Source organism: Lepidochelys kempii, chromosome 9 (genome assembly GCF_965140265.1).
Source record: "Lepidochelys kempii isolate rLepKem1 chromosome 9, rLepKem1.hap2, whole genome shotgun sequence".
In the NCBI taxonomy this organism is placed as follows: Eukaryota; Metazoa; Chordata; order Testudines; family Cheloniidae; genus Lepidochelys; species Lepidochelys kempii.
In genome coordinates this window covers 83882401-83902584 of record NC_133264.1, presented here as the reverse complement: position 1 = coordinate 83902584, position 20184 = coordinate 83882401, and the positions used below count along the sequence as shown (strand labels likewise).

The 20184-nt window shown below is 41.4% G+C and overlaps 1 protein-coding gene across 8 annotated transcripts in view; it reads right to left on the bottom strand.

The window, feature by feature from the left end:
• Nucleotides 1–1531: 1531 nt before the first annotated feature.
• DCX (doublecortin) overlaps nucleotides 1532–20184 on the bottom strand; it is a 195676-nt gene continuing 177023 nt past the window's right edge. For all 8 annotated transcript variants that reach the window (XM_073361180.1, XM_073361173.1, XM_073361177.1 and 5 more), the window contains one exon: nucleotides 1532–16030. In XM_073361180.1, coding sequence (XP_073217281.1) covers nucleotides 15974–16030 — 57 coding nt within the window. In that variant the 3' untranslated portion in view covers nucleotides 1532–15973. The remainder of the gene's footprint in view (nucleotides 16031–20184) is intronic.

Genomic DNA, 20184 nt, shown 5'->3' with positions numbered 1-20184 from the left:
GGTGTGTGGCAGATTCATTGCCTGGCTTGCTGTGCCGCAACTTGATGTAAAGTTTACACTGTCTAGAGCAGCTGATTTAGCCACACATATACATGGAGGGGACAGGGTTTAAAACCTTCTTGTTCCCGAAGAAGGCCCTTAGTTTCCATAGAGAAACAAGGTTGGTGAGGTAATATCTTTCATTGAACAAAACTTCTGCTGGTGAGAGAAGCTTTCAAGCTTACCTGGAGCTCTTCTTCAGATCTGGGAAACTAACTCAGTGTTGCTGTTAAATACAAGGTGGAACAGACTGTTTAGTATAAGTAGTTTTCAAGGGACCATTCAAGGTGAAGTGGCCCATTAAAACCTCTCCAGTCACAGGCGTGCTGTGTTCGCTTTGGGGTTACAATGAAGATAAATGCAGAAAAATTTCTAAAGAATTTGTTCTACTTTTTTGTTTGTGTCTGCACTGCCTTCAGTTTACGCACGTTCAAATGCATGCTGCTCTACTAGGGCTTTTCTTCTCCTGGTTTCATTATGGGAATCACAGATTTTTAACTGGGTCTTTCATTGAAAACAATAATGTACTGTATGCTCTGTTTTTAGTTTGTCCAAGCACAGCCTGTTAATGGCTAATGGATGCCAATAATCAGCCAAGTGATGAAATGTGTGGATAGCCCCTGCATTGCTTGCTAATGGGACCTGGATGGAGAGGGTTGAGTTTGTTGGCTCTCTCTGGTTTATGGTAAGGCAATTACAGGGAAAAGGATAAAGGCCTCCTTCTAAGCATATTGAAAAGAATTTGAGCTCTTCATAGAGGAAAATTCAAGTTTCAGCATCCAATGATAAAGGCCAGGCAGAGTCAATGCATTCAGCTTTAATTTTGCAGATCTGACCAGAAAATAAACAGGAAAATAGCTTGCACTGTATAACTGAATGAGAAGGATTATACCCTATTAACATTTCTAAGGGCTTACAGTTAAGAGTGTCGTTGACTTCACTGTGGTCCCACTAATGTAGTTGTGAGAGAAGAACTTGGACCTTATTTGCTGCAGGTGAAAGTCAGCCCCATGCAGAGAGCTACCACAAACCCTAGAAACCACTCACCTCCCACTAAACCCCTCAACACAGGGCTAAAGTGAGACTTAGGTGGTGCACAGGCCTTATGCTGGCAGCTGCCCAGGCGAGATTTCAATCCAGGAGTCAAGTTTAGTACAGTTTTGAGCCTGGTGCAACCCTTTGACTTCAGTGGGGTTATTTGAGTTGTTAATCAGTGCAGAACTAATCCCTACCTTTAGTGCAGCACAAATAAAGAGCTGGCCCCACAGTCCCAATGATAGGTCCTTTCCAGACTACTATCTGCACGTCACTTTTTCCATCACGCGTATATGGATCTTTTTATGATTTCACGACTGTCAAGATCCCTTTCCCATCTCATTTTCCTTTCATGCAAATACAACTGGGATGAATTTGGGCAAGACTGGGAACAGCTAAAACTACTCAGACCTGTTTTCAACATATTTATCAGGCCGAATAAAAAAGAAGCAACAGGTTTTATCAGCCTAAATATTGAAACCAAATTTTATTTTTGAAAGTGACATTACACACATCTTGCAAATGTACATTTAGATGAGAAAAGAATGAGTAACAAATATTGAGAGCAAAGCTATAAAGTGGACAGGTTCTCTGCTGCATGGCATTGCATTACAAGTGTTATCAGATCTGGGATGATTATTACAAGTAGTAAAAACAGTTCACAACACCTCACAAAAATGGAAATTTGGGCTAGAACGTTAAGTCTTCTAACAAAAGGAAATACTGCTAAGAGAGAAGAGGCATGAGGGATAGACACACAGATCTAGGATGGATAGGATTTTTTGGGGGGGTTGTTCATGTCTGTTTCCTTTGTTTCTTACAAACCCCATCTTTGTAAGTGGCCCCATATTTTCCAAACTTTTAATGTTGTATGTCCTCTGTTGCAAATGGAGGCACAACTACCAAAGAAACCCTGTAAATTGAAATCAGAGTCTGGGCATGTGGAAGAGGAGGAGGTGTTTTCAGAACCCCTAACACAATTTCATCCCCCGACCTTCCACTGAATATTCAGTAAAATCAAACTCTGCAAATCCAGACCTATGGGACTACATCCATTAAAAACAGACACGTATGGGGCATAATAATTTGCAAATACATCACATGCCGAACGCCTCTGTTGAAATGGGTAAATAAGATCACATCTTTTACTAATGATGTGATCTTGTGAATATTTAACTAATTGTACAGTTCAATCAAAGACAATATGTGACTGACCTTTATCTGTTTTTCTTTAAAGTCCAGTGTCTATTCAGAGTGCCAAAGGCATTGTTCTTTGATACGTAACACATTCTCAGGAGAACCTGCTGACAACTGCTTCTCAAACTTTGTTGTATATTATTTTACTTATGCCCAAATCTGTAACTTACAACCATGAGAGAGTGAGAGACAGAGAGAAAGACAGAAAGAGAGAACCTTCTTTTCAGAGGTAAAGGAAGAGTTAATTAAGAAATGAGATGTACAATACCATGCATTTACTCTCAAAAGCTTGTTCACTAGCAACCTAGCACTTCTAATACTACGACCACGAATTTACATCTGTTAGCTAAGTAATCGAGTTCTACCTAAAGCTATGGAGCAGAAGTTTTTTTTTCTTTTTCTTTTTTTACCCTTTAAAACATCAATAAAAATGTTTTCTGTACAAGTTGAATGGCACAAAAGGTGGTAAAAATGCTAAGTAACTCACCACAAATGGAGAATGTAGAATTAGTTCAAAACATGCATGTACCGTGTACAGATAAGCAAGGAATCATTGGCATAAAGCTGCAATATATTACAAGATGATACAATTGAGACATTTTGGCATAGCCTCTTGCTTGTTCATATCCCTCACAGGCAACTTTAAATTAAATTTCATTTTAAAAGGAAATTCAGGATATAGCCCCAAGCAGTAAGTTAACAATGGGTAATGCTATTTGTCTGAAGAAAAAAAAATCCCTTTCCTCCCCCCCACCCCCCAAAAAAAAGCATGACAAGTCAACTTAATGCTGCGTGCAATACTGGTGCTGGCTTATGAAAAGTTCTTGCCAAAATGAAATGTTATATGGATCTGTTACAGGAAAATAAAAAAATCCATTAAATTAACAATGCTTTGTACAACATGTCATTAGTTAAATACATCACTATTTAAACAAAACAAAAAGAAGTTTACCAGTCTAGCAAAATACAGCTCAACCCCTACAACCGTCTTGTCCTCAAAGGTTATGTACAGAGAGTTTAAAGCATGCCAGCTAAACTTTAAACTCAGCCCCTTCTTTCCCCTCCCCACCCCCCACAACTGAATGGCAACAGAAAATACATTATGGCCTCTTGGTTATATTATATTGCAGCTTTGTTATTAATGATGAAATGATACAAAACCAATAAATGACGTAAGACAGTAATCAACGATCAGGTTCCAATTCAGCTGCACACTTCCTGTAGCACAATTTACTTCTCAACAGCATTGCAGCCTGCCGAAGCACTGCAAAGTTCAGGGTAAAGAATGAAGGCAAGACCCGTTCTTCAGAGACCAGTGGCATGAAGAACCTGGAGTTTACTTGATGAGATTGGCTTATTGTAGCTTGTGACTAAGAAAATAGGCAAATGCTAGTAATAACAAAGACATCCAGCTGGTACTCTTTTCTTGTGCTTCTCGGCTATACAGTGTTATAAGATGTGGGGCACCAAGAAGTGAAAAGCATGTCTTTGACTTCCAAATTATATCATTATTTCACAGAATAGAAGGAGATTCAACTAGACAGGTTTCCTCTTCCGAAGAGGCATCTGTACCAGCAGTGCCACAGTGAGAAATTTGCTTGGATCACATGTAGTTTAAATGACAAGAGAACTAACAACAATTTACACGTCAGAATCCGGCATGTACTGTAATTACTCATCGGCTTTCTTGTTCTTACATTCAATACTTCTGCTTCATGTTATCTATAGACACCAATTGATTACCAGTGCAATTACTTCTCTAGACATTCTTCTTTTCAAACGGACACATTATTAGACTTTACACTAAATCTGAAGGAGTTTCCATAGCAAAGAAAAGAAAAAGAACCTGTTAAAGATGTACTGCTTTGCAAGTACCCCAGAGACATTACTGGGCGCATAACATGTGATGGAGGCTGAAATCCCGCGATATTTAGACTGCCACCTGCAGTATCAAGTGGAATATTGACCCATCATGACTGCTGTCCTACAGTTAGTGACAGAGGCAGGAAAGCAGCTACGGTGGAATTTTACAAACAAGACATGGCTGTAAATTTTTCAGAGGGAACCTATGTAGGCCTAGAACTTGGCCTCAGACTTGAAATTTTGATCTGAATCTGGACTTCCTCAATGTTCAGAGGTACCCGGATGGAAGATTTCAGTTTGGCCTATGATAGAGATAGGAGTCATCTCTTTAGTCTGGCTCTGGATATGGACGTCCCTGAAACATAAGGATTTTCAGGACCAGCTTCAGGTCCCTCTCTACCTATTGCTGCCAGCGTATCCAGTTACGACTTCACGTGCCAAATGAACCACCCTGCTCTTATCATCATCATGGCAAATCCCAAAGGGACACAGCCTTCTTGCAGACTGAGCACTACCCAGACTGAGTCTTGCTACCTGGTCGGGGATCCAGCTCTGGGATATCTGAAATGTTTAAACAACTCTTTGAAGGAAGACAATAACCTTTGACTGCATACAGCTAAAGGAATGATTGGCTGCAAATAGAGATGGACCAACCAATTTGGATAAAATCAGAACCAGCCTCGAGTTTACCCCACAACTTAAAATGGAACAAACCTGAACTCTCTTATGTTCAAAAACATCTGGTAAAAAGAAAGCACCTTTTCTTTTTTTAAAAAACAAACCAACAAACCCACAAACCTCCATTCTTCTTGGCTGCAGCTAGGACTGGGAATAGAAACTCAGAGAGAGGCGATTTCCCATCCTGCAAACCCTGTGGGCCCTGAACTCCTGTCAATGGTGGACCAGATTCAGCTTTCTTTAGAACCCGAAAACTCATGAGGGGGCCTGATTTTCTGAGATTCCTAGCCTCACGTTCAGATGGATGCTTAACCGAATGGAACCATTTCAGCTGCCTCATCACTAGCCACAATAAAACCAGCAAAGAACATGTAAGATACAGGTATTACAGATCCATACAGGGAGAGAGACTATTGTCTATCTGGAATTTCCAACATGAATTCTGCTACAATAATCCTGGAAATTGACCCCGCAATTAAATATTCACAACAGGGATTGTTTACAGCAACCAGTCTTTGAATCATAAGACCAACATCTCTGCTGGCATAAATGGACTCAGCTCCATTTACTTTAATGGAGTTTTTATCCCTTTGTGCCAGCAGAGAATCTACTCTGTTGGGTTTCATACAGTCAAGTGTTATACTGTGTCCTTACTGTAGAATCTCCTCCACAAAATCCTGCAATCTTTGTTTAAAAAAACCAACAACCCTCCCACTGAAATCCAGGGGAGTTTTACCTGAGTAAGTAACTGGACCTGGATGTGAGGGTTAAATTCACTAATGTTGTAACTCTACTGAAGTTAACTGAGTTACACCAGCCGCAAATTTGGTCCTATGTGCAGATCGTTCCTTCTAGCCGTGCTTTCTCCTGAATGTATTAGGTGCAGTAGCGGTAACTCCAGGTGTTTTGATACGGCAGTGATGAATGCTGAGGAAGATAGACATTTAAAAGTGATATCAGTACGCCAAAGAATATCTGGTACACAACACATTTTGAAACTCACTTTTGTTTACATTTCTTCTTCTTTTTTAAGCCAAGAAACTACAAACAGGCCTGGCCAATATGGACACCTGTGTGACTGAAAGGCTCTGCCCCTTTCTTCCCAACACAACAAAGAGGCAACAGCTGGAAACTCAACAACGAGACAGCAATCCCACCAGAAGCTTCACAAAAGGGAACTCCCACTTTATAGGGGCCCAACTGGGATGCCTTGGGACAGCTAGACTAGCACCTGACTCCACAAGTGGTGCCATTGGAGCCAATGGGATTACTAAGGGAGTAAAGTGCCTCTACGCAAGAGAAAGGGAAAGAGAAACTGGCCCTAAAATAATGAAATTGTAACTGATAAAACAATTTGCTACCACATAAGACAACCCCTCCCCAGATAAATCACTGCAGGAAAATTAGCATCAATACTGACGTTCCTGGGACAGATTGAACGCAGGAAGCCAGGGGCAAGATTATACCATCCCAAGCTCACAGAGGACTGCCTTGCTCCTGTAGCGGCCCTATCGAAATTAATGAGACTCTTTATGGAGTAAGGCACTGCTCAGTGTGAATAAGCATTGCAGAATCTGACTCTATATTAATTCACATTTCCTGGTGAAAGGGGTCAGTGCAGGTGAGCTGAACTGTTTGCATGTTTGGCCTGTGACTCAGTGAACAAGACCAACAGCAGGTCAAAGACCTCAGCAGTTCTGTTCTGCGCAGCTTTACAAGATAATAAAACTAGATTCTCTTCCCTCAGGAGGATGCGGTGGCTCTTTCTTGACTAGAGCGGCCTGCCCTGCCTCTGTTTTGCCATAGTTTGCTGGGTTCCATGGGGAAGGATCTGACATGCCCTCATTACCCTTTTTTGCATCTCTTGCAATTTCCTTCTACAAAGCACTCAGCCTGTCCTTTCGGGAACCAGGCAGTGCTGCTGCATTTCTATTTCTAGTCCAATGCAGAGGGATAAAAATAAAAATAAAACAAAACCACAGGCTTGGCTGTCACTCGACAAAGGGTTGCAGTTTCCCCCCTCTTTCAAGGATGTTGCAGACTTTCATGTGGCAGCGGAAAAGAGGGATGGGGGAGGAAAGGAATTTCAAATCAAGTTCTTCTGCCCACAGCCAAGTATGACCTTATTTCTGTGATGGGGAGCAGGACACTAATTGTCACCACGGGTAGGCTGCAATCCAGTTTAGGCATTGGTCTAACAACTCACAGCCATGGACCCCCTGCTGGCTTTCAGCCCAGAGCCAAGCTGTACATCCTCGGCTACCCAAGGCTTTCCCTTCTGTTTATTATTCTTGGTTTCTCCACCCTCTTTATTTATATTTCTGCATGTGTCAAAGACTGACATTTCCACCACTCTGTCTCATGCATTCCTTTCTATTTGATTTGGTATTATGATGAAGTTCCCACTCATATCCCACTGCTCAGTAAACACTTCCTAACAAATACTCCCTGCTGGCCCCCTCGGAAATGAGTCTCCTTTCTTTGTTTCCCAGGACATTGACCATCACTGCATCTTTCTCTAATGCTGCCAACTTTCTTTTTCAGTTGTCAGACTCTAATTGCTACAAAGTGTTAATTCCCTTTAGGAATCCTGCCGCAACTGTTCCACTGCAAACTGTCAAACCTGGGGTAGTTTTAAAACTGGCTGCAGAATTTTGAGTTCCTGTTCACTGTGCAAGGGAGTGGGAGCAGGAATGGGTAAGCACTGCTAAAGATGTTAAGAGAAAAGATGAAAGACAAGCCTTTCCCAGGAAGAGATTAGCAATAAACGGCTCCCAAACCAGTAACACTTCAACAACCAGCCCACTGTCTGCTTGGCGTAAGGCTCTTGAAATCACCAGAGTTACAGAGATGAAGCTTGCTCCTTGTTTACAAATGCAGGGCCCAAATTTTGGTTAGTAGCACAAATGGGCCCCAAACAGGCACACATGCACATTGCAAACATTGGTTAGCATGTGATTATCTTCTGGCCAGAAGCAGCAGCCCCACACAGCCCAGAAGCAGGAGTTTGGGACCTGGCTGTGGGTTTGGGCCATTGCCCTACGTGACACCATGAAATGATGTTCTGGGGTTTCTGCTGGATTTACTGGACTCTCCAAGAGTTTCGATAGAGCCAGAAGTGATGTGGACAATTTCCACCCCATTCTCCCTTGCCAGAATTGGGTCCACACAAGTCACCGTTCATGAGCGGGAAAGCGTAGTCTAGTGCAAGGATGGCCAACCTGAGCCTGAGAAGGAGCCAGAATTTACCAATGTACATTGCCAAAGAGCTACAGTAACACGTCAGCAGCCCCCATCAGCTTTCCCCAACCCCTGCTCCCAGCACCTCCCACCCACCAGCAGCCCCGCCAATCAGCGCCTCCCCCTCCCTCCCTGCACCTCCCGATCAGCTGTTTTGTGGCGTGCAGGAGGCTCTGGGGGGGGGGGGGGGAGGTGCAAGGAGTAAGGGCACGGCAGACTCAGGGGAGGGAGCAAGAAAGGGTGGAGTGGGGCAGGGTCTGTGGCAGAGCCAGGGGTCGAGCAGTGAGCACCCCCTGGCATGCTGGAAAGTTGGCACCTGTAGCTCCAGCCCCGGAGTCGGTGCCTATACAAGGAGCCACATATTAGCTTCTGAAGAGCTGCATGTGGCTTCAGAGCCACAGGTTGGCCACCCGGTCTAGTGTCATTATTCCTTTATCTTTCTTTGTCTGTTATTCAGTCTCCCTTGCTTATGACAATCTCCTGTCTTGAGCTCCTTGCTGTGGTTGAAGACTCAGCATGAGCCACCCTCCTAAATACTGAGATTCCACCTGCACTGACTTCTCTTCAGCTACACAGTAAAGCACATTCCCAGGATAAGCCTTGTGTGGGCAGATGCTCTCTCCAAAGCTTCCCCACATAGCCCAGTGATGAAAGAAGAATGTTTCACAGAACTCAAGCTGTATATAGACCAGATGCGTCAAAGCTTCCCAGCTACCCAGTCCAAACTGAGCAAGCACAACAAAGGTCCTACGACTTGCCAATACTTAAGCAGATAGGCAGAGACAGGTGGGCTAAGGAAAGGAGCAATCCCTGAACAGCTCCTACAATACTGGCAATATAAATGAAGCATCAATATAGTTGATGGTCTGCTGTTAAAAGGACAGAGGCTCATCAGACCAGAAGATCAAAGAGAGGAAAGGCTTGGAAAGATCCGTTAAGATCAAAAAGACGTAATAAAGAGCAGCGCAAGAGCACATCAAACAGTCCGGTGTTCAGGACAGTCAAAATGGACTTGGTGGAAAGCTTTGTAATTTGTGCAAAAGAAGCACAGTGTCGATTAGAGCAGAGAGCTGAGAGAAAGACAAAGGCAGCCGATAAACACCGACCTACGTAACTTAAAAAACACCACCACTAGAGTAGCGGTAGCTTCCCATTCACAATATGTGACAGAGGCTAATCTGCCAGCAAACTCATCCACACACGGGGTTAACAGATTAAAAACTATGTTCATGTGATAATGAGTTCTTGAAACTTTTGCCAAGGATCATGGACTGTGGGTTCACTCCAGTGCAGTTTGCGGACTTCATTACATAATAAATAAAAATAATCCCTAGTTCTTCAACAGCCCTTTTCATCATGCAGAAACTGAGGCTCAAGAGGAGAAGTGACTTGCCTCAGGTCACCCAGCAGGCCCATGGAAAAGCTGGGAATAGAACCCAGATCTGCTGAATTCCAGTCCAGTGCTCTATCCACTAGGCTAAGAATATGGGCTTGAGTCTCACTTACCTTAAGGTCACCTTACACCATGCTGGCAGTGCAAAAGGGCTTCACAATGGGTACAAGCATAATCTACTGTCACTCTGAGGCTCTTCCTCACTACCAGAACAGTGTAAAGTGGTCTTACTTTAAATAAGAACCAGGCCCTGTGACCTTAACCAAACAACGAACGGTCCTCATTTCCTGCCCCAAATGGGGACTCTGAAAGAGCAGTTGTTACAAGAAAAGCTCTAAGGAAAAAAGGCTCAAGAACCACATTAGGGTCTCTTAGCACATACAGCTACACCATTAGCATATGGCGTTTTGCCAGCACAACTCCTGATGGATCAGAAGATGAAGATTTCTTTACCAGAGCCATCAATCAAATTCTGAATGGCCAGATCTTAAAGTGTTCAGAGAAAAAGGCAGAGTTATAGGAATCCCACACCCAGCTTTACAACTGAAGACACATGCTACAAGATATACCAGAGCCAAGGCCAGAAGAAAAGTTGGGTCTTCTTGCGGTGGGGAGCAAGAAGACCCAACAACAGGATCCATGACTGGAGCAGCAAGAACCCTCCAATCCTACCTAATACACGCCCAGCAGGCTGCCTTCAGAGAAACAGGATTCAGCTTCATCTCATTCCTGAGCCACCACTGAGAAGGCCTCCCCAAATCCATGGACATGCTGTGAGAGTGCATCAGTGCCACCAGACAGAATGAATCTGTGATAAACTATACCATCATTTTCACAATGTGCTACCCCAGACCCAGCTGAATAAATACAAAGCAGAATAATCATCTCAGCAGACTCCAGATTCAGGTAGCATACCTTGGCTGCCAGTTCACACTTACACCTTATTGGGCTTTTCAATATTAGCAAGTGTTTCTGAAATACAAAGAGATGTGCTGGAAGGCACTTAATGAGTTAATCAAGTTGGTCTCACTACACACAGACTTAGTGCTAGCTGTATCATTTCTAGGTTAGCACTAATAAATCATGTGCCCCACTGCAAACGCACCTGGCTCTTTGTATTGTCTTAAATCTTAACGTATACCTAGTGGTGAAAAGTTCTGTGTCTCATTTGCAAACACTTTGAGCCATCTAGCTCCCAAATACAGATGACATCATGGAGCTTGAAAAGCAGCTTCCAGTCAGCTTTAATATTGGATCTGCAACCAGAAAAATAACTTTAATATTCATCACTTTCAAAACGTGTAAAATCACCATTAAAAGAAACAAACTAGTTTGTTCCCTCTTACCTACATTTGATAGTTAATACACGGGGAGACTACACCATGTGCAGTTTCAGATTACTCTGTGGCTATACTATATTTCCATGTATTTCACTTACCAATTTTTTATTTCCTTATTTATTTTCTGTAAGGGTGGATCCTGCTCCTATTCAAGTTAATGGCATCACTTCCATTGACTTCAGTGGGTGAAGGATAGATATAAGGACCCTATCATGCCCCCACTGAAGTAAATGTCAAAACTCTTATTGACTTAACAGAAGAAAGACTGAACTTTAAGCGTCATATTGTACCCTTGAATAGAGAACCTGACTTCCACTGATGTCTGTCAATGGAGTTGCACGTAAGCAAGGATATTGTAAGGCCCAAAAAAAGCAATGTCAGGAGCTACCATGTGATGTAGCAGGATGTCATTTCTAAGGTCAAAGGCAACAAGGAGCAGCCACCAAAGCATCATGTAAAAGGTCCTATATTTTATAATATTAAAGGAGAACATACTTTTTACACCACTTTTTCCATATTAAAAATAACTTATTTGTAACATTGCTTGGTTGTGCACCAATATCTTTATGTTTCCCTCTCCCCTTTTCCCATTCAAAAATTGTAAGACTGAAACAGCCGGTGTGTGTTTGTGAGAGACAGACAGATCACAGTGAAAGAGTGATGTGGCAGCTGAGCGAAACTAATTTTTCTGATCTCACCGGGGGTAACACAGTTAGAGCTCCTACCTCTGGAAAAGGCCATGCTTAATTTACAGATGTTAGGAACGCAGACACTTTTAGGACAGAAGGAAGTTTGACATCCCATCACAAACAATGTGCCAAATTAAAACCAAATCACTGAAATCTTTAAAGTCTACCTTAGGGACTTCATGTACGTAAATTGGAGATTAGATTAGCTGCTCTGGCGGTACAGCTGGTGTAGCTCCACAATTCACACGAGCAGAGGGGCTGGTCCATACACTTTAGGATTCCGATATTAACAAAAAGTTTCAGAAGGATCTATAATTTGATGCAATACTCTGTGGGCCTGATCTTCTACAAACAAAACTGCCACTGACATTGCTCTAATTCCTCCTTAATGTGGATATGCCTTTAAATATGCATACATACTGCTTAATATATATAGACACTGCAATAGACCAGGCACAGTGTAAATTACAGATAGAGCGATGTAATACACAATGCTTACCATTCCTTCATGTATAGTTTTTAAACAATGAGGTCATAGTGACTCAGTCTCAGATAACACTTAAAACAGCCTCAGATGGGAAATCAGACAGCGCTTTTATAATAGAATATGGCAAATCCTTATATCCTGAGGAGTTTTGTGTGTTTGTAAAAGAAGAACAAAATTAGCAGTGAACTCGGAAGTTTATCATGGCATTACTATGGTCTGATCCAAGTAACTCAATTTGACTGGAATTGCTGCAGTAGTATGCTACAAGTAATTCATAATTCATCGCAATTCAGAACAGCATTAAGCATGTGCTTAAGTCCCACTGAAGTAAATGGGATTTAAGCACATGCTTATAAATAAGCACATGCATACATGCTTTCCTGAATCAGGGCCATCCATATACTGAAATTACTATAGTATGCTGTCTCTGATTCTTTTCTTTTTATATTCCAGGGATCCTGGAAGAAGCCTAGCACCGTATGGATGCTATTCCACATGCATTTCTGTACAAGTTCTCATGCAATATCAGCATTCATACAGTCTACCTATGTGTTACCTCTGAAATGCTCACTGATCTCTACCTGGAAAAAATGCATTTTAAACCTGGGAGTCTGATCTCTTACCCTGTTTTACATGTGGCTTTTGCTCAGCTGAATGGCTATTATTTTCCCTCTGAAGAAAATGCTTTCTTCTATTAGGCCTCTGTAAATTCCCTTTCTGAGGCAGTGTGTGCTCAAAAATGATCATCAGGCTCAGTCCTGCAGAACCCTTCCTCATGTGAGTAGTCCTTGAGCATGCAAAACTCCTCCCATGAGTGCATATTTGCAGGATCAAGTTCTTAAGACATGTCACTTTAAGTGCAATTCACGAAGAATGCCTGTAACAGTTCTTTAGCAAGTTTCACTGGCAGACTAGCAGGGTTTTTTTTGTTGGTTTTAAAAAAAATTATTATCTAAGCACTGTTCGTGGCAGATGGAGAACTATCTACTTCTGCTTTAGCTACCCATATAGTGGGTTGCCCAAAGTTCCATTCAGTTTTTGGGTTCCTGCTTTGTCTCATGCAAACTGATTTTGACAGATCCTGGAGAAAAGAAACTGAGTTTTCCAATGCATCTTTAAGCACTGTACTGTACTGCTGTCAGTAATATGACTCATATCTGCTTATGGATATGAGACTTGGATTCCCCACGGAGCTATTGATAAATCTTCTGAACTGCTATAAGGAAGTCCCAGATTTATTTTTTGGTGCTAATCTCTTGCCTCCTAGACTGACAAGGATTGGGAGATGAGTGGCAAGACACTCAGACCATGGATGGGGTGGGAGCATCTTGTGTCACTCAAGTGACCACTCCTCTGTCTCATTAAGAAGCATCATTGTGGCTGGAGAACTGCTCAGTCATCTTTAACAGGTAGGATGATAGCTACCATTCAGTGCAGAGCCTTTACAAAGGCCCTGGGAAAAAACTGGTGGTGGGGATCTTCAAGATTTCCAACAGAGAAGATAAGAGGAAGTCAGTTTCTATTGTGCCAAAGGTAAATTTGACTTCTCAGTGTAACACAGGCTGTAGTCAGTAGTATTGTTGGCATAAATAATTTGTTCTATTATGCCCTTATACTTAAAGAGCCATATTTTCAAGAATGGTCTCTAAAATAGCATCCACACGATCATACACCCAACCATCAGCCCCTAAAATAACTAGGTTTGTTTCCACAAATAGTAAAACCTCGCAGTTTGCACCTTCCGTCAGTGGGTCTGAAAGCACTTTACAAACATTAATGGACATCTGGCCTCACAAGTCGCTGTCAAATAGAGCAGTTATTATCTTCATTTTACAGATAAATATATTGAGGCACCAAGAAACTAAGAGACCTGCTCCAGTTCATACACCAAATCTGGCAGAGCCAAGAGCTGAACTAAGATCGTCTGACAACACTCCTGTGCTTCGTTCACAAAACTGTCCTTCCCCAACAAGGCGCTTTAACCAGGAAGGAACATGAACCTTCATCCATCTGAATTGAAGTCAAATACCTTAATACAAGAGGTCAAATGGGCACTTAACCCCAAAGTGGTCAGAGGCTTACACATTAAAATTAAGTTTTTCGTGGGAACAAATGATTTCTCACAAAAAATTGTGGGTGCAAATAATTGTGAGCTCAAGACTGTAGGTGCAAATTTGGTGCAAAATAACTCAAATCGCTGGGTAACTCCAATGTTTGTTTTGGATCATCTCACACGCAGCTCTTTTTTTTCTCTAAACACCTTGCATTATACACATCATCATATGAACCTAAAAGATGCAGCCAATACAGAGTGTTAATGGTAGCAATGGAAAAAACAAAAAATATGGAATGGCATCCCGGCACAAATGAAGGAACAAAATGATGTCATCCTATTGCCAAGCATTAGTGTAGCATCCAATATCACAACTTCATAATTCATTCTAATGACAAGGGATTGCAAGGACATAAAATAATCTGCATATCTGCTGAAACAAAGTAAAAGTAAAAGCAAAAACAACAACAACAAAAGGTTTGTTTGCATGTACTGTACCCAGGTAAAGTTTTGTAGTCGTCAGAGTCACTGAAAGAACTAACCTATGCCAGTAAAGCCTAAGCATAGTAAAAACCACCAGCATTTTGTAAATACATGAACTTTGCATCCTGCAAGAGTCATTAGTAATTAATAAAAGTGAAAGTTTTCTCTAAATTCCATACCAGTTTATTTCCCCCCCAATATGAGTTTCTTAAAATACTGTCTTTGAATAGCACAAAGTTCCATTTGTAATATAAGTAAGAGCATCTGGCCATAGTTAGGGATATTGAATTGTATAAACCAAAAATGCAAGTTTAAACATTACAAAAAAACTGTCAAAACATTCATTATTTTGAATTGACTTCTCTTCTGTTTGGCAGTGATGACACATGATTTCTAAACACAGTTATTACTGTTTTGCAATTGGCTTTTTTTTGTAAATTTTTCTGAATGTGTTTTTTAAACAAAAGAAAATTACCAGCTTTTATAAAAAAGGAGCTTGAATACTTACTCCCAAAACACAGATACAAGATTTTTTGTTTTTTTTTTTATAAAAAGTGTATTGGTTTCTTGCTACAAAAAGCGACCTAAAGGTGTCAGACCTGAAAACAAATTCTCACAGTGTTTTCAGTGTTGGCTGTTTACAAGGCAATAATTATAAGCAGAGATAGAGAGATACCATATGGCAGGTATAATAACTTGATATCAGCCAGCATTATCTTTGGGCTACAGGAGAAATCTGGTTCACCACTCAGCTGACATGTATATATATCTTGCTTATTTATTAGAAAATGACCCAATACAGAAATTTATAATGTAATCACTGTGCTATAAAAACTTTACTTAGCGTCTTACGCAGCATTTCTGAATCTTGTCCAAACGCCTTTGTTTCACATTCTGCTGGCATCTTAAGCATCTTTTACCAGAGCAACAAGCCATCTCTCTGCCCACCGTTCAGCAACAGAAATTGGTGATAGACAGCATGCAGGTGCTAAAGCCAGGGATGCAAAATTAGAAGCAGATCTGCTTTCAAAGAGCTGCTAGCATTCATCAGCATTTTGAAAAGGTGGAGATTAGTATTTGTTTTCTTTTAGCTTTAGAATTGATCAGTGAAAGATTTAGTTATGTACTTCTAGTGGGAACTGTCAACTTTTCTGCAGTCAATAGGAAACTCAAGAAGTTAGAGCAGAAGAAAAAAATTGAAGTAAAGGGGAAATGCATGAGATCATTGGTGTCAGATTGCTGGCAATGCCCATTTTGCATCCCTATAAAATTACTCAGAAGGATGGTATCACTCTATCCCTAATAGTTGATAGGTGTCAATTTGTGGCACGGAGGATAAATCATAGAAAAAAAATGACATATAACTTTGTGTCCTTTGATTTGAAAGTACCAGTCACCTATCTGCTTCTTTTGGCAGAAGTACTGTACTGTATCTTAAACATAGCTTGTACTACAGACAATTAGCATTGTGTTCCTTTACATGGAATCTCCAAGGGAATCAGAGTCATCCAAGGACAGAGGCAGGTACAAGTCCTGTAAGAAGAAAGAAGAAAGTGTTAACTCCCACAATCAGTTTCCAACTTCATCTCATAGTAAGGAGACAGCTCCATGATTCAATTCAGTGGAGTACCACTTCCTGTGCACAAAGCTGAAGTCTTCTTCATGGGACTCCAAATGGACAAACCTATTGTCTAAGGAGTTCAGGACTGAAACCATGGCAGTTTACATGCATGGTGGAGCAGGAAGATCTCAGTCACAAAAGGCAGTGGTAATTTGAGAAGAACCTTTTAGCCCCTTCTCACTCAGTGTCAATCTGTGCTAGATTTTGCATGAATCAACAGAATCTTTTGCCATACAGGTCAGCTTGCACTTAGGTCCAGAATAAAGAGTCTTACCTTTATTTGACAGCTGCCCCTATGCAACTTCTCTAGAGAGCTGAGAGGGATATTATATGCTCTAACACATGTTCTTTATTTCAAGCCCATCATAATTATACATTAATAATTAGATGGCTTTAAAAATGAGTCCAGGCTACCACAGTTGGCTCTGGCTCTGGCTCTGAACTCCAAAGTTCCTATTTTAGGCTTCGATCTGGTCCCACCTCTTAAAAGGTCTCCTATGGATCCATGTATGCAAACTATCATTAAAGAAGGCTAAACTCTGCTTGTTCCTTACTGAATACTGTGTTATGCACTGGGAGGGGCTATTATCAAAACAGAAAAAGCACAAAGAATTTGTTTGGGACAGGGGGGTTCTATACACACCTCAAGCCTCAAAACAATGGTTGGATGGGGGAATTTTGTAAGAGAACAGATAAAGGGGAAAGATAAAGCTATTTTTCTTTATCAAGTGCTAGAATAGCTCCTGGAAACAAAACAATGACACATGAAAGTTCTAGTAAACTAAAAGGTTACATTCATGGTCAGTTGGTATTCATGGTTAATTCTGTGGAGAAGCCTGTTGTTGATCAGCTCTGCCCTCAGTAATCACAGTGAATTGTAGATTTTAGATGGAAATTCACTAAAATGGTCCAGAGCCAACCAGGCAACAAACATAAATAAACCATTAAACAAGATGAGTTTATAATTTTAGTTATAAGCCGGGGGGGAACCCCAACCCCTACATTATTTGAAAAGTATTTTCATATCCTTGATTACTGAGGTATAAAAGGAAGTCTTAAAGACTTGAAAAATACATGAACAACTGGTGTGTGCAGGCTGTGGGCCAGGAGCTGCCCCCATGAAACAAGTGACTGATTGTTACTTAACCCCTGCTACTTTCACCAACAAGAGGATTTTTCTACAGGGATTATGTGGCTGAGGAAGTACTCAAAAGCACTATTAAAGATCAGGCATTCTATAGGAATTGCTAAGAGCTACTTTTGAAGCCTATGCCTTGCACTTTGCACACACATCTGACTGTCCCAACAGAAGAGACTGTGCACTTGTTTTGTGTGTACTAACACCTATATGTACAGGGAAATGCCCTTTTGCATGCACTAAATTGATTCACACACACTTTGGCAGCCACAGTCAGTTGCATGTGAAAAAGTGAGTACGCAAATTCAAAGACCAGACTCAGCCTGGATAAAAATTTGGAATTAAGGACCTAATCCAAAGCCCACTGATATCAGTGGGAGTCTTTTCACTGACTTCACTGGGGTTGGGATCATGCCCTAGAAGTCCATTCTGAACATGTTAATTTCATCATAACAATGTACGTTAAAATAACATTAAGGATCTGATTGAAATATGCAAAGTGCCAAGATTTTCAGAAGCTAGTCTCCAGCTCATGCTTCCCCAGCTTCACTGGATATTATGTATGCCTAAGGTGTGTAGGGATCTCTGGGAAGTCCTGCTTGGGTGGTACGACTCCACTGTCCCAAAACAGGGGCCAGGCCTTCAGGTCCTACATGCTGTGTGGTTCATCAAAGCAACTGAAGTTAACAGGAGACTTTCCATTGATTTCACTGGACTTTTATTCAGACCCATAATTACTACAGGCCAGATTCTGATCCCATGACTCACCTTGATCCTCAGTCAACCACCCTAATCCTCAGATAGGAACTGCTCAAAGAATAATGCACCACTCAAAGTGAGTAAGGATTGCACAAGTCTGGCCCATACTGAGCAATGGGAGTCTTTTCATTGGCTTAGTCAAATCCTAACTAAGTTGATTTTCAGATCTCATTGCCTTAATGATTATTCCAAGGCTTTGTTTTAATTCAGCCCCCTATAATGGAGACTCAGACTGCCAGGGGCATTTGTTTATTCAATTACATTTGAGTGCCAAAAGTAGAGTGGGGTCTGTACTTTAAAAAAAAGGACATTGTTGTATTGGTTAGCTCACAGCCTTTAGCGACGGGACCACACCGACCTGAAAATCAAAATCTGTTCAAGAAATGTGCTCCCGAATACATCCAAACTTCAGCTCAAAGTGCTTTATTTCCACCGGCTTAACCCCTCCAGGCCATCAAAGGTCTATTAAAATCTTATATCCATTACTAGTGACTACCTCGACCATGTTGATCTTGTTACATACTGAAGCGTAAGACTAGCCCTCAGCCATGAGGAAGTAAGGAGGCATGAGGAATGTCGATCATTGTTGTTCTTTACTAAGAGACGCACCTGTTTGCTATAAAAAAGTTTGTAGGAAAATCCTTACATTCCTCTGATTTCAGAAAACGCACAGCAGCGATTTAACCAAGTAACTGCCTAATTCTTTTGTAGGGCTCTCTGAGAGTTGGAGACTATCAGAGAGATGAAGAAAACCACCTGCAACTGGAGAGCGGAAGAGTCAGGTCATGAAGAGGACTGTTTATTTCAAAGGAAGATCTAGCATGAAATCCTGATCCTATTGAAGTCAATGGCAAAACTCCCATTGACTTCAATGGGTCTAGGATTTCACCCCTGAAATTAACAATGAGCATGTGTTTTATATTGAGTGAGGATACCTTGGAGAGAGGATACCCAAGCTTGTGGGGTAGCATAGCCCAGAAAAGAGATCAGAAGAAGCCAATGGGAAAGACAAACTGGATGAAGTCAAAAGAGTGGCTGAGCAGCAGAACCAGTTACGGTGAGTGCTGAGGGACCCTTTAACAAAAGAGCCACCTGTGGTCATAGATGATAGCAGCACAAGTTCACAGATATGTAATAAAACTCCCTGCTGCCCTTCTGATGACGTGGTAAATGAGAGGATGTTACCGGGAAAAGCAGTCATTGCACCAGAAAGGAATTATCACAGAATGTAATTACACAGTAATTCGTAGCCTGTAAAATAGAGCATGACCTAAAGTTATTATTTTTTAAATTTCCTTATAAGGCAATATTAGGTTCACTACTTAGACATGCACATTTCTTTCATTGTGTAGAGTTGCCAGCACTTTAGGCTTTCCAAGAGAGAAAGGTTTACTCGGTGATGACTGTATATGAAGAATGTCCACATCACTACACCAGAAACTATTTCAAAGTGATACAATTTAAGGGCACAATTATCCTCTCTGATACACAGTGGGGATCTATATCAGGGGTCATTCTCTCTGTTTCTAAAATAGAGGGCATGGATCAGTGATCTATGGCCCATCATACCACTACTCCCCCCAGAGCCATCGGTTCAAGTCACAGAAAGGTCGTTTCAGCCCCTTCATCTGTCTGGGGATTATAAATGGAGTTCCATGCAGTTTACTGCATGAGGGAGTCTTGGAGTTATCGTGGATAGTTCTCTGAAGACGTCCATGCAGTGTGCAGCGGCCGTCAAAAAAGCAAATGGGATGTTAGGAATCATTAAAAAAGGGATAGAGAATAAGACGGAGAATATCTTATTGCCCTTATACAAATCCATGGTACGCCCACATCTTGAATACTGCATACAGATGTGGTTCCCTCATCTGAAAAAAGATATACTGGCATTAGAAAAGGTTCAGAAAAGGGCAACTAAAATGATTAGGGGTTTGGAACAGGTCCCATATGAGGAGAGATTAAAGAGGCTAGGACTTTTCAGCTTGGAAAAGAGGAGACTAGGGGGGATATGATAGAGGTATATAAAATCATGAGTAGTGTGGAGAAAGTGAATAAGGAAAAGTTATTTACTTCTTCCCATAATATAAGAACTAAGGGCCACCAAATGAAATTAATGGGTAGTAGGTTTAAAACAAATAAAAGGAAGCTCTTCTTCACTCAGCGCGCAGT